A 14,864-nucleotide genomic window follows, 5' to 3' on the forward strand; every position below is an offset into this window, starting at 1 on the left:
ATTATTATTAATTTTTATTCATAATTTTTGACCTTTGGGTTCCATAGTTTTACATATCACCGGTTTTATGTCTTTTAATCTGTAACTTGACTTCTATTTTCATCATTGGCATTTCATATCAACTGTTGTGTCATAATGGTCTCTCTTGACAGTTACGTTTCTAGCGAATCCAGCTGCTAAATTAGGCTTCAGAATTAATGAAAATAAGACAATGTGCATGAAAAGTTTAAGAAGAGAAAAGGAAGTGAATAGTGAAGTAACTTTCAGAGATCACAGCTTAAGTTCTGTGAACCAGTTTGAGGTACCAAGAAGTCTGGTTACAAATAGCGAAATAGAGGCCAAGATAGGCAGCTGGAAATGTATGCTATTTTTCACTGCAAGGAGTATTAAAGTTTAAAGCACTCTCTAAAATAATAAAAGTTATCATCTACAAAACCATGTGTGGCCTGTGGTTATTTCTGGGTCTGAAACTTGGATCTTGACAAGAAAATCACAATGCATTCTCAACTTCTGGGAAAGAAAGGTATTTAAAAGAATGTGGGAGAGAGTTTCTGAAAATGGGATTTGGAGAAGAAGGAATGAGGATCTGATGGAACTGTTTGGGGAACCCAACCTTGTGACATTAATGGAAAGAATACCCAATCAAAGAGTTACCAAGAAGATACTCATGGGAAATCGGATGGTATGTGAAGAAGAGGAGACCCTTGTATCAGATGGCTGAATGATGTTGAGAAAGATCTGAGGCAAGCAGATGTTTGAAGATGAAAGTAGAGAGTAAAAGGTTGTGGAAATTGGTTAGCTGTGTGTGAAGACCGGGGTTCTTGTAGGACCGTAGTGCTCTGACGATAATAATGCTCTCATGATAATCAGGTCACGGACAACCGGACCATCTTCTTTCATTAAAATTATTTATTTCTAATTCCTTAAAATGCTTCATATTTATTATAGCATTCATTTTGTCCTAATTTCTTATTGTTTTTATTACCATTACAGTTATTATTATTATTATACTGAAAATAATGTATTGTTTAAAAATGAAAGGAATATATTTGATTCTAATTCATCATTCTGTTTGTTCACTTTTCAGAGGGTCTTCTCATAATGTCCAATGGGCAACTGAAAAATAATGAATGATCGCTATGTTCCTGTAACCTAATTAATCTAATTTTATTTGTTGTTTTATTTATTTATTTTTGTTTTATCTTTAAATTATATATTAAGTTGATCTCAAAAGATATTTTTTCTAGTCCTATTGGTGTGTAATTATTATATTAGGTTATATTTTAAAATTGATGTATATTTAATATTTTTAGAAACTATTCCTGTAAAGCAAGGCTGTGCTATAAATTTTTATAATTTTGTACTTTTATTCCTAAAAAAAGTAAATATTGTAGTGTATGTTTAATGTAAAATTGTTTGTTAAAATATGTGTGTTGTTTTGTCATTTGGTGTTTATAAATGGGGTTTATAAAAATCTTTTTTCCTAATGTATGGTATCTACTAGTTTTTTTTTATATAAATATGTTGGATTGTTAATTAATCAGCTGAAATAAAACGAGAAATGTACAAATAAACAATTTTTTGTTTAACAATACTAATTGAATAATTAGAGATATATTAACATCTTAAAAAATAAAATACAATAATTGGGTTTGAATGCTTAGTAAAATAGTTGACTATTAGATACAATAAATATATGAAAAAATAGTTTATCATTGTGTTTTATTACTTGAGTGTTCCTATTAATTCAATTAAAACTATGATTTATAATTATTCTGCAAATTTAATTATCTTTGATAAAAAAATGATTGTAATGCCCATTCAATGGGCTGGAGGAAAAACCTGGGAGTTTAACATGGGTATAGTCATCTCTTAGCCTATTCTTTTATCAAGAAACACTTCTATTTTTCTCAATCTTGCACACTGCCAAGAATCCCATGTCTTAGTACAAGAGTTAAAAAAAGTCAGTTATTTCACTCCAACTTTTTATTACTTTAATGAAAACTATGTATAATTAATAGACAAAATTGATGAGTCTGCCAAGTATAGGTTTGGGGAATACAAAATGGGGGCTATAAATAAACGTTAAACAAAAGTAATTTTTCTTTCAGAACTCCATATCTTTAAAATTATCAATAACACTAGAAAACAGAATAGAGTATCATTTAAAAAAGAGTAAATTTGCTAAAATATGAGCTCTTGTAGAACTATTTTCATTCAATAGTTATCGAGATATAGCTTTTTAAAAAGCAACGTTTTATAAAAAATGCACTGAAAAATCAGTAGTTTGTGAATTTATTTTGAGAAACCTGTATCTCAAAAATTATTCGACGTTCATATGTCTATTGGCACTCAAATTAAAGCTAATTTAATGCAGTATAAAGTAGTTTATAACGTTTATCTTTTTTGGACTAGGAGCTTTCATAATATTCAACAAAATGTTGATTTCTAGCTGTTCGGAATACAATTTTTATTTACGATAAAATATATCTCAAGAACTATAAGACATACATATGTCTATTAGCATTCAAAATAAAGGTAATTTAATTTACAAAAAGTAATTTATGACATATATCTTCATAAGGGTAGTAATTATTATGATATTCGTGTATGAATATGAATTTTGCACATGAAACTTTGTCCAAACAACTATAAATCAATTTATTTAAGCAAATATCATGAAAACTACTACTTCTACCAAGATAAATGTCTTAATCTGCTTTGTAGTACATTAAACTAGCTTTAATTTGAGTTTTAATAGAAATTTGTTTGTTGAGTGGTTTTTGAGATGTAAATTTCTTAAAATAAATTCACTAACTACTTATTTTTCAGCGCATGTTTTAAAAAATATTGCTTTTTATAAAGCTATATCTTGGGAACTATGGAATGTAATTAACTCTCACTTTAGCTCATATATAAGCAAATTTACTATTAATTTTGTTTAACGTTTTGAAATGGCTGTCATTTTATATTCCCCCTTATCTATTCTTGGCAGACTTCTCAATTTTGACAAGTAATTATACAAAGTTTTCATTAAAGTAATCAAAAATTTGGGATGATATAACTGACTTTTCTCTCCTCTTGGGCTCTTTTACTATATATAGCGCTGTTTTGAGAGAAACCAGGAATCATTTCTTATATTTTTTTGTAAGATAATTAGGATCATTTGTTAATTACTTAGTTTAAAGTTTTATTTGACAATGATTTCTAAAGAGGATCATATGTGTATTTAAAATGTTGAAAATATACTATTTTTTATTAATGCTCATAGATTTATAATATTATTAAAGTGCTCTTTTAATTGTTCTTTGTAATTAATGCTAGTGATAAATTGTCTTATTACCTTCTAACTGAAATAAACCGCAAATGTTAAGTTGACAATTATCAATGTTTAAGCACCACTCATTTTTAAGTATTGAAGATCTTGTTTTCAATTTGTTTTATTTACTTGTTCTTCCTTTTTGATAAAACGTATTCTCTGAAACATAAAGAGATGGTCGGAGGTAACAACTAAAAACTAGTTGTTAACTATTATTTGTTCCTCTTTGACCGCAACCCTGACCATCTCCTTCAATTTTTGGAAAATACGATCATTCATTTATGCATATATTTTCTTTAAGATCTGTTTTTTCGAAAAAAAGGTTTTGATTTTAGCAAGCATCATTATTCAATAATTTTTTAGAAAATTTATCGAAAAAAAGCTCTTAATTCACCATCCACACCAGTATGGTAAATTTAGGTGATTTTTTTTTGTCTTATTAATTTTAATGCTTGTATAAAATTTCCATCCTAGGGAGATCACGTCCTCCCAATCTTCAGGCGTTTAAACAAATATTTTTGCCGAAACTATATTAAATCATTTGTATGCTTCCAGTAGATCAACTTATTTAGTTTTATTAAAAAAATATAACATTTAAATAAACTTCAGACGGTGAAGAAAAGAACCCTACAAGGAAACACCCTATTAATGCTATCTACTCAAAAAATACTCATAAATTTATTTAGAAAATGGGTCTGATAAAACAGAGAAAGTGGTTCAATGTTGAAAATAAAGGAAAGATAAGAACAGTGTGTTTAAGGTGTGCTAGAGCTAAGTACCTTCAAAGCCTAATAATGTTATGGTTTGTGTTGATTTTGTTTACCCACACAACTTTTGGAAGTAGACCTACAGTTATAATTAAGGATGGTTCCTTGGCTGGGATACAAATGCAAACCTGGATGGGAAGGAATATATCAGCTTTCCTAGGTATTCCATTTGCTGCACCACCGACCAATGGCAACAGATTTTTGGTACATATATGATGCCTGGTTTCTAAATTTATTATTTTTAATGAATTAATTACTATATAGGTTAGCCTTGTTCTAGCAGAGATATAATAACTCTCTTTGTATCAATAGCTGCTTTTAAAAATAATTTAGTTTCTTTATTATTTTATGAATATCATAGTATTATAATAAAAAAACAGTATGTCTTAGAATTTTTGCATAACAAGATTACAATTCAGAAAAACTATAACATAATTAAGTTTCACTCAAAATATTATGTTAGACCAAAAATATTATGTTACTTTTTTTAGGAAATAAGAATAAATACTGATATGGTGGCCAAAATATTTTAGCGCCTAAAATTTTTGATCAGTGCACAATACCTTTAAAATTATCCACAGCGCAATAAAAATGAATAAAGTATTTTTTAAAGCAGTATTAATTTGCAAAAAATTTGGTAAATATTTATTTTTTGTCCTCCAAAAAGGCAGCAAATTATTATTACTAGACCACCCCATACATCAATTTATGCGAAAGTACTCGAAAAGTGGCATAGGTGACCGATTCCGAAACCTTGGTTTAAAAATGAATTCCCTGCTACTTCAACAAGGATTTTTCCCTCTAGAGGAAGTTCTTATTTGAAAACAACTGAAAGGAGGCTAGAGAAAACAGTCTAATCAAGTCTACCCAATAAATTCAGGAGAATCTTTGGATTGAAATCCAAAGAGTAGATGAAGGGTTAAATGTCAAAGCCCAGAATTATGACTGAGAAAAGTAAGGGCCTTAATAGATATACAAATATTGGAAAATAATATGTATTTTTAATGTGTAGATTTGATATGTGCTTGGTAAATTTTCCAAAGATTTGTCTAGGTAAGTTGAAAATCAAATAAACTTGGTTGGAAAATTTCATATCCCCCAATTTCATATCAAACAATTGTTGTAGGCATGCCTCATGCATGTTTACAGAATATATGTTATGTATGTATAAGTTCTTTGAGAAAAATTAATTAAAACATTAAATGTTGTTTAACGTATATAATATTATATAATACCTTTATGACATTAAAATATATATTACCTGTTAAGTAAATATATATTACCTGTTAAGTAAATATAAAAGTTAGTGAACTAAGGTTCAAACAGGATATTAGAATATAAGAAGATATGAGATACATGATGGATAGTGCAATTGACGGATTTGGTTGAAGAAGGATGCCAGGAAATACAATGGTAGGAAGGATAATAGCCACTTCAAATCTCTAAAATTGGAAAATAGCGGTGTCCTTGATTGTTTGAAGAAATTTAATTGATTAAGAGATTAATTTCCTCTAAACTCTCTTAATCTAAATGGTTTTCAATTAATCATAAAAAAAACTAATTCACAGCATAGCCGTTATCAGAATCAAATGTGTCCATTATATGAAATTTCAATTTCAATTTCAACAAGTTCTTCTGATGCATACATCTTCATAAAATGCATTAAAAGCTTAACTCTCTTAATCCATGTACAAGATCATTTTTCATAAAAAAACTAATTTACAACTCGCTATTTAAATCATAATTATTTGAAGTTTCTAACTGATCTTTAAATTTAGAAAGGACAGCTCCTCAAAACCAGAAATGTAGAAAATAATAGTTTTAATTAGGACCGTTAAAGGCCAGCACCATCCGAACAGCCCTTTCATTTCATAAGTAATATAGGTTAAAAATATTTTTAATAATATTTCGACTAACTGCATAAAGGTAGCAGCACCAATCAAGAAAGGTAGGAATAGTAGTTTCATTAACCGCCGCAAGAGACCAGCACCATCCGAACAGCCTTTTCATTTCATAATATAGGTTAAAATATTTTTAATAATAGTTTGACTAACTGAATAAAGATAGCAGCACCAATCAAGAAAGGTAGGAATAGTAGTTTCATTACTCGGCGCAAGAGACCAGCACCATCCGAACAGCCTTTTCATTTCATAATATAGGTTAAAATATTTTTAATAATAGTTTGACTAACTGAATAAAGATAGCAGCACCAATCAAGAAAGGTAGGAATAGTAGTTTCATTAACCGCCGCAAGAGGCCAGCATCATCCAAACAGCCATTTCGGAAGTCTAGCAGGAAAATTTTTAGATTGTATTAGGATATCAGGAACTTACAGGAGCTCAACTGATCGGATCAGATAGTTAACGCCAAACGGATTTGTTGAGCTCCTGTTAGTTCCTAATATCCTAATACAAACTAAAAATTTTCCTGCTGGACTTCGGAAATGGGTGTTTGGATGGTGCTGGCCTCTTGTGGTGGCTAAAGAAACTACTATTACTACCTTTCTTGATTTGTGCTGCTATCTTTATGCAGTTAGCCAAACTATAATTAAAAATATTTTCAAGCTATATTTGGACTTAATAAACGGCTGTTTGGATGGTGCTGGTCCCTAATGATGCTAATCGGAACTATTCTATTCTATTCTATATTTCTAAATTTCTTGTTTTGTGCTACATTCTTTAGACAGTTTTGTTAAACTATTTAAAATTATTTTATCATTCTAAATTGTCATATTATGTAATTTTTTTGTTTTATTGATCGGAGTTTAAACGATGTTTAATTTTTCAGTTATATTTATTCATGTGCGTTTGAAATTAGTATTTGTAACGCTTGATTGATTGTTCATTCCTTTATAGCTCTTATTACCTCAATAAACTGGATATATGAAATAGTAAAATAACAATTAAATATTGTTATTTAAAATTTATTATTGTTTGACTTTAACTATGATAAAATAATTTAATATTTTTATGAGTGTTTCTTCCATTGTTATATAAGATCAGTTAGAATTTTCAAATAATTACGAATTTAATCATTAAGAAGTGAGTTGTTCATTGGTTTTGCTATGAAAGATTAACCATTTATATTGATCAAGAGGTTTTTAATGTGTTTTATGAAGACATGTGCATCATAACAACCTATTAAAATTAAAATTTCACATATAATAGACAAATTTGATTCTGATTTGGCTTCTATATTGTGAATTAGTTTGGTTATGATAAATTGAAAACCATTTAGATTATGAGATTTTGGAGGAAATTATATTGATGGTTTTAGGCGTTTAACGTGTTCAGTAAAGATATATGCATCAAAAGACACGTTATAAATTAAGAAATAAATAAAGATGAGCAATTTTGGTAAATATCTCAGGAAATATCGGACGAATAGTTGTATATTAGCATTCAAATTGACGCTCGGTAATTTAATTACTTTCCAGTAGTTTTTTATGATGATCATCTTGGTTTTGTAACAGTTTCTATGATGTTTATCTAAATAAATTCACGAAATGTCGATTCTTCAGTATTTTGAAAAAATCTTGATTTTTGAAAAACAATACCTTGGAACGTCTTGCAGAAAGTTTTAAAGATATTAAGCACTGATCGAAAATTTTCAGATTTTTAATCTTTCGGCCACGATTTTGTTACTTATTCTTAGTTTTTAAAACTAATAGCATAGTCAGTTTCAGCATGAAACTTCATACCTAGCATGAATCATACCACACATGAGAGGGAATCAGTTTCAACTATCATCTATTTTTTCCTGATATCTTCTCTACTTATAAGATAGTTCTAGCTGTATCCATCTAGATCATAACTACAATTATTTGGTTTTGTTACAGCCTCCTCAACCTGCTGCAGCATGGAGTGGAATACGAAATGCGGCAAGTATGGGTCCCATTTGCATCCAATATACTGGTAACTCAAGTGCTGAAATAATTGGAAATGAAGATTGTCTTTATTTAAATGTGTATACTCCTATTGTAAGTTTCTAAGATCTTAACATTTAGTTAATCAATTTGTATACATTTCCTAAGTTTGATTTTTTATATTTTTATTTCAGCTACCCTGGAATGGTAGAAATGTATCTTTTCCTGTCCTAGTTTACATGCATCCTGGAGGATACATGATGGGAACTGGAAATGTTTTCGGGCCAAGATATTTACTGGATTACAATTTAGTCCTAGTGACATTTAACTACAGGCTTGGCATCCTCGGTAAAATTACATTATTAACTCTATTAGCGATAATGTCAGCTTTGCCATCTTAATACCGTGCTCTTACAAAAGTTGAAACGTTACGTAAAATTTAATATGCAATATGATTAATATAAAATAAGAAGAAATTACGAAATCTTTTGTCTTTTTTAAAACTCGAAATATATTTTTGTCAAAGGTTTCTTGTCCACTGAAGATTCCGTTGTTCCTGGTAACATGGGACTCAAAGATCAAGTAGCCGTACTGCGTTGGGTTCAACTAAATATACAAGCCTTTGGAGGAAACCCTCAAGAAGTAACTATTGCGGGACCATCTTCCGGAGCAGCCAGCGTTCAGCTTCATTATTTATCAAGGGTGTCTCGAGGTGATCAATCATTCTACTATTAATTAGAAACATCAATTATATTCTACACCAGTGTTTACCAACCGAGATTAGGTGGAACGCATGGGTTCTGTAAGCCTTTTCTAGGAATTCCGCAAAGTAATTTAGGAATGGAGGATTCCTCCTCAACTCAACAGTTTTAAACCTTACCATCTCGTATTTTCCTCTAGTTTTGTGTTGCTATCCTAACCTTTCTTAGTTTTTACTGAAAAGACGCCATTTGAAAATATATTTGCATTAAATGATAATGTAAGGATTTATCTACTTCTACCAAAAGGCTTCCACCATTTTTCTAGTATTATTAAAAGGGTTCCGCCACCAAAAAAAGGTTGATAACCACTCTTTTACATATTACTATTCTAAAAGTTGTCATACTATATTAATTTTAAAACGTTACCATAATATGTAATGCCTACACATTATGGACACAGGTCTCTTCAAAAGAGGAATCTGCCTAAGCGGAAGCTCTCTTATGCCCCTTGCAACGATGAGAGCTCCTATTTATAAGAATACAAGAGTGGCAAAGGCTTTGAATTGCCCTTATTCATCGAGTAGTATTCTTGTCAACTGTCTTCGCAGAATCCCAGCGGCCGAACTTGTGTTTCAAGAGTCAATATTGCAAGTATGTTACATTTAATTATTCTGTTTATTTTCATATCATAAGCATGTTATTTATGAGTCATCCGTCAACTCAAATGTAGTTAATTTAATTTGATAAAAAAAAATATGAATCAACTTTATAAATTCCTATTCTAATCACTCCAACTGTCATATGCCTATTTATTTTAACTTTTCCCGTTTAATCCTCTTCATTAAACTTTAAATTTAACTATTTATATTATTTAATTATATAAATATGTATATATTGGCCTAATAGAATGCAGGTTAATCTCTTCCAACAGTTATTTTTAGCCGAAAAACTTGCTCGCAAATGTTATAGTACAGTTTCTATAATTGGGTGCCGCAAGCAAATGCTAGGATTCTTCGTATTCTTTAAATGTAAAACCAAAAATTATGAAAAAGGGTGGTTAAACTTTATTTATTTAAATTTTTTTTCGGTTAATTACCAAAAGTCCTTTTTGAAACTAATGAACCAAAATGTCACGATTTTTCATTTTAAAATTAAACATTAAAAAATATATTTTTAACTACTGTCTATATCGTAGTTTATAAAGCAAACCCAGTATGATTGCTATTTTTTTTATTTTCACTGTTTTTCTTCTTTTCGTTTCAATTCACCCGCTGAAGGATAATTGTATCACATCTTTCCCCTTACAAGGGTGCCGTGGTGAAAAACGTTTGGGATTCACAGTTCTAGTAGGAATCCATCATGCTGTCTCATTTCAAATATTCTATAATTCTAAAATATTTTACTATGAACATCTGATAGTGTAAAGTTCCAATTATTGTTACTATTAACTAGAAAAAAGAATCCAACTTCGTATTTCTTTGACTATCAAAGGTAAAGGAAGTCTGGTATTAGGTCAACAGACAATATCTCTTGATATGTCATTTGATTTGTCCATTTAGAGTTCCTACAATTTAAGAAAAATATAGGCTTGACATCGTTCCATTTTTTGTTATTTTTCAATAACAAGCTTTGTGTACTAATTGAAGAGTGCTAGTTTTCACAAGATTGTTAACAGCCATTGAATTCCTTTAATTAATGACCTGCTAACACTTATAAAAAGCCTTTACAACTCTGTTCCAGTATTTCTATTACACTCCTGTTCAAGTATTCGGGCCTACAGTAGAGCGGGGAGGATCGCAACCATTTATCACTCGATTGCCATACGAAATTTTGAGAACTGGTGATATCAAAGACGCTCCCATTCTTTTTAGCTCGGTTACACAAGAAGGGCTCGTTCCAGTTGCTTGTAAGTCGTAGTTTCCTATTTACGAATGTTTCTTTTAAGCCTTAATTAAAATATGTTCTCTTAACCACTATGTTTTTCATTTATGTTGCATAACCTACTACACTAATTTGGAACTTCTCAAGCCCCAAATGCTGCCTAAAACAAAGAAATTATAACTATATAAATTTCTCAAACACTTTTAGTCAACTAAGCTGAAACTTGGGACTTGACTTAAGAAAACTTCCGAAATTTGAAAGTATACGTAAGAAAGATTATAAGAAGAATTTACGGAAGAACAAGAGTTAATGGTAAATGGAAAATTAAGACGAACGCTGAGATTGAAACTTTATTATAGAATGAAAAAAATTGGTAACTGTATCAAAACAAATAGGCTTGATGGGCAGGACACATAGTCTGATTTCTGGGTGGAGTACAGCGGAAAAAGTTGGATGTGCACTTAAATGGAAAAAGAAAAATGGGAAGAATAGAGAGTGATACAAAGCAGCTACTAAGCTATAGTTGGAAGAGAGAGAGGTGAAAGACAGAGAGAAATGGAGAAGGATAATTCAGAAGGCCAAGGGTTCCACTTACCTGTAGCATCGTGGAGAAAGTTTGTTATTAATATTCCAAATGACGTCAACATTAATTTATTGTAATGAAGAAAATGTTGCAAATTATTAAACAATGTTACAAGAAGGAAACTAAAAATAAAACAGAGTACCTTTATCAAAATATATTAGAATGTTTTGCTGATTATCATTGTACAACTTAAATTAAGATTTGTTTTATATCAATATATTAGCTGATAAATCTTTAAAAAGTTTTTTAATCAATAATTCTTGACATGTTGTTTCTAGTTTTTATTACAAACACGACTGGCATTAGTTACCTGAGTGAAAATTGGCTGGAAGTTTTCCCTTACCTCTTGGACTATATCTACACAACGACATCCGCAAACAGGAACGCAACTAGCACCAAGATTTATCAATACTACTTTGGCAATCAACCTATATCCCTTGCTACTAATCAAACATTGATAAAGGTTAAATTTTACGAATTGGTACTATAATGACTATTCAATTACTCTTGAATTGATGTTATTAAAGATAAAATAATTTTACTTATAGATGGTGGGAGACAGAGAGTTCGTGAATGACATTGAAACCGCAGCTCGGATTCAAGCATTCGTCCAATCATCTCCCGTATATTTTTATCGGTTTTCATACAGAGGACAGTATAGTGTTACTGATTTCATTACTGGTACCAACATAAATTTTGGTAAGTATGGTTGAAATGTTAGATAAAAACTGTTAAACAACTAGGACTCGGAATAAGTGCTGATGAGACAAAATATGCGGTTAGCAGCAAAAATGGAAACTTTGCCGGTGATGTAGATATAACAGAAAATATATTTGGAAAGGGACAGGAATATAAATATTTTGAGTTTTCTATCTTTATTTACTAGAAAATAATATTGATTGAATATGTAATAAAGGTGAGGTAAAAGACGGAACATGTTTCAAATTTCAAATGACCTTCTGTTTAGAAACTTAAAAATTATAATTTATTAAACTATTATCCTTCTTACTGTTCTTTTTGGATGGTAACGTGGTATTTTACATTAGGTTTAGATGAACCTATGTTTTTATACATAAACAATTGACTGAAAAATAATTTATCGTTACTGTTTACATTGAACCTAAATTGATTTCTTGTTGTCAAGATTGAAAATTTTAAAAGAAAAAATAATAATATAGAAGTGTTTGTACGTTTATTTTTCAAATCACTTTCTTAGCAATTTTTACTTTCTGAAGCGGCTTTGTTGCCTGAAATGCTTTCGACTGCAAATATTCAGGCTTTAACTCCAAACAGGTTTAGGACCCTACAAACTAAACAAAATGGCATAAACAGTAGCTATGCAAATATAGAATCAGGATATGAAATAAAACCTTTGAGAAGATTTTGTTCATTTGAAAGTTCTTTTTCTCTCTCATTAAATTTAAATGGTATTGCTATAGGCTGGAATAGCAGAAATTCAGCATTTCAACAGTTCTAGAAACGTTAGATTTAGATGAAATTGTGGGAGTTGAGATTTTCTTATTCTTTTCTTTTCATGAAAAAAATGACGTCCAAAATTGCTAATGTTTGATTTTTATGAACAATCGAACTTGTGGGTATCAAAAGAAGCTGAAACACACCTGGCTTAATTTAAAACATTTTGTTGGCCCACTTTACTTGAAGCATATTTTGGTTTTTGTTATACCTTTAAACTCCTTTTTTAAATCGTGAAGTTTTCAAGACTATCAACAATCTTTTGTTCTTATTCCGCAAGGAAAAATAAATCGATTGGTTTATAATAACCATTAAACACATGAAGAAGAAAGGCGAATAATATAAAAAAAATTCTGAAATTATAAAAATATTTTTTTTTGCTAGAGTCCTATGGCTTATTGGCAAGAACCATTCAACTAGTTTCTGATATTTTTCGACCTACGATCACCGAAATCTCATTGAAACCATTGATTCCACGTCCTCGTAGTAATAATATATGTCCAGTGTATTTCAATAGCCTCCCCTCGTCTGATTAAATTGTTTGTGGGTAGATTGATATGATTACAACGGACTATAACCCTTGTTAAATTAATTTGTTTTCTTCTTTTTCTATGAGTCGCTCGAAGCCTTTATTTAAAAAATATTTTTCTTGAATATTATTCTAGGTATCATTGTGACATTTTGACGTTAGTGAGTTATTCCTTGAGTTAAACAGCGAAAAATACTGTATTACAACTATCTAAATTTCCTCATAAACCAAAAGCATTTAAATACAATTGTTTGAACATTTAAGAAACGATTATTTTGTTATAAAAAAAACACAATATCTTAGACACATTCTTAGAGGTAATAGATTGCTCAAATTTGTTTGCAAAAATTCTTCCCTTTAAAAATTCCTTCCCATTAGGAATATTTTCTGCACATCTCACTATTAAAGCATTCTAATTTTCTTGCTCCTGTGCCATCTTTTTCTATTCTGTGAATCCATCAATATACACTTTAGAAGCTTAATGAAAACTAAAGATCTGTTCATGCATGAAAACCTTGAATGTTTTAGGAGTTGCTCACACAGATGACACCTTATATCTTTCAAATAATCCTTATTTCCCACCATCAGAAAACACTCCAAGCGATAGGGCGATGATAACTGTTATGTCTGGTCTTTGGGCAAGTTTTGTTATACAAGGGTAAGGATATGTTAGCTATCCGTGATTTAAATATGTAATTACTGTTTGGTGATTTTATTTAAATAATAAATATTTTTTGGTTTTCTAGAATACCCAGGGCTGGACAGTACACCAACTGGCAACCAATCAACAGAAAAACCGCTATGACAGGTCCTTTCAACTATCTGATGATCGCATCGCCATCATCAATTGCTTTGAACCAAACAATTACTTTTGGCCACCCACAATTTTGGGACAATCTCCCCTTAAATGAGCCCCAAAGTGGCCGACCTACCTATTCCCTTTAAAATTCCGTACTTCATAGACCATTAATTATGCTCTTCGCATTACTTTCTGTATAATTGTAACTAGAGACAGTATTAATTGGATTAATGTATCATTCATTTTATTGAAGTAAAAATTTATTTATTTTATAATTCGATATGTAATTTTTATTTTGGGGTGAAATAACGCCCTTTCACAGAATAAACTTTTTTATCAACTCACCAAGCATTGTGGTGATTACTAGCTAACTTAATCCTTGTGCACCAACTATATTTTCATTTTATAAACAAATTTTAGAAATAAAATAATACATGTAAAATATAATCTGTATCTTATGCTTGTCTATATGATTTTCACCACTGATTTCGACGAAACTTTTCCATTGTCTTCTAAACCCAGGGGAGGCAGCATAACCCTGCTTTTTTTCGAAGCAAAAATGAAGCCATGGAGTGAGGATTGACTATGTCCCCGGACAGCGCTGGTTTATGCTGACGTAAATAGAGATTTTCCTGATCCACATTATTTATAAAACTGTGAAAGATGTATCTTTTTTAGAGCCCCGTAGATTTTGCATCATATTCTATATATGTATGTATAGTTGACCGTAAAAATTGATATATAGGGAGATGGTCAGGGTTGCGGTCAAAAGTGAAACAAAAATAGTTTACAACTATTTATGTTCCAACGTTTCGCCCCACTTTGCAGGGCTTCATCATTAGCTGTTCAACTTATTTATTTGGACAGCCCTGATGAAGCCCTGCAAAGTGGGGAGAAACGTTGGAAAATAAATAGTTGTAAACTATTTTTGTTTCACTTTTGACCGC

General features: G+C 30.4%; 2 protein-coding genes across 2 annotated transcripts in view; both read left to right on the plus strand.

Moving 5' to 3' along the window:
- LOC106686634 (phosphorylated adapter RNA export protein) overlaps positions 1-1,660 on the plus strand; it is a 6,092-nt gene extending 4,432 nt beyond the window's left edge. The window contains exon 5 of the mRNA XM_014430026.3: positions 1,088-1,660. Coding sequence (XP_014285512.1) covers positions 1,088-1,134 — 47 coding nt within the window. The 3' untranslated portion in view covers positions 1,135-1,660. The remainder of the gene's footprint in view (positions 1-1,087) is intronic.
- Positions 1,661-4,085: 2,425 nt separating this feature from the next.
- Positions 4,086-14,313, plus strand: LOC106686619 (carboxylic ester hydrolase). The gene is made up of 10 exons (XM_014430010.2): positions 4,086-4,290; positions 7,925-8,065; positions 8,146-8,299; positions 8,478-8,663; positions 9,113-9,303; positions 10,393-10,558; positions 11,395-11,579; positions 11,665-11,815; positions 13,647-13,776; positions 13,865-14,313. Exons 1-10 carry the CDS (start codon positions 4,114-4,116, stop codon positions 14,061-14,063), a joined length of 1,680 nt encoding a protein of 559 aa, XP_014285496.1. The 5' UTR covers positions 4,086-4,113; the 3' UTR covers positions 14,064-14,313.
- The last annotated feature ends 551 nt before the right edge of the window (positions 14,314-14,864 follow it).

The sequence above is a fragment of the Halyomorpha halys genome, unplaced genomic scaffold, assembly GCF_000696795.3.
Source record: "Halyomorpha halys isolate HHAL.00 unplaced genomic scaffold, Hhal_1.1 Scaffold852.1, whole genome shotgun sequence".
Taxonomy (NCBI): Eukaryota; Metazoa; Arthropoda; class Insecta; order Hemiptera; family Pentatomidae; genus Halyomorpha; species Halyomorpha halys.

What these genes read in the sequence shown, in the direction of transcription:
- LOC106686619 (XM_014430010.2), top strand. Translation starts at nt 4,114, where the DNA reads ATGTTATGGTTTGTGTTGATTTTGTTTACCCACACAACTTTTGGAAGT. An exon ending in CTACAGGCTTGGCATCCTCG is followed by an intron (nt 8,300 to 8,477) that starts GTAAAATTACAT and finishes TTTTTGTCAAAG; the next exon opens with GTTTCTTGTCCACTGAAGAT. An exon ending in TTCAAGAGTCAATATTGCAA is followed by an intron (nt 9,304 to 10,392) that starts GTATGTTACATT and finishes ACTCTGTTCCAG; the next exon opens with TATTTCTATTACACTCCTGT.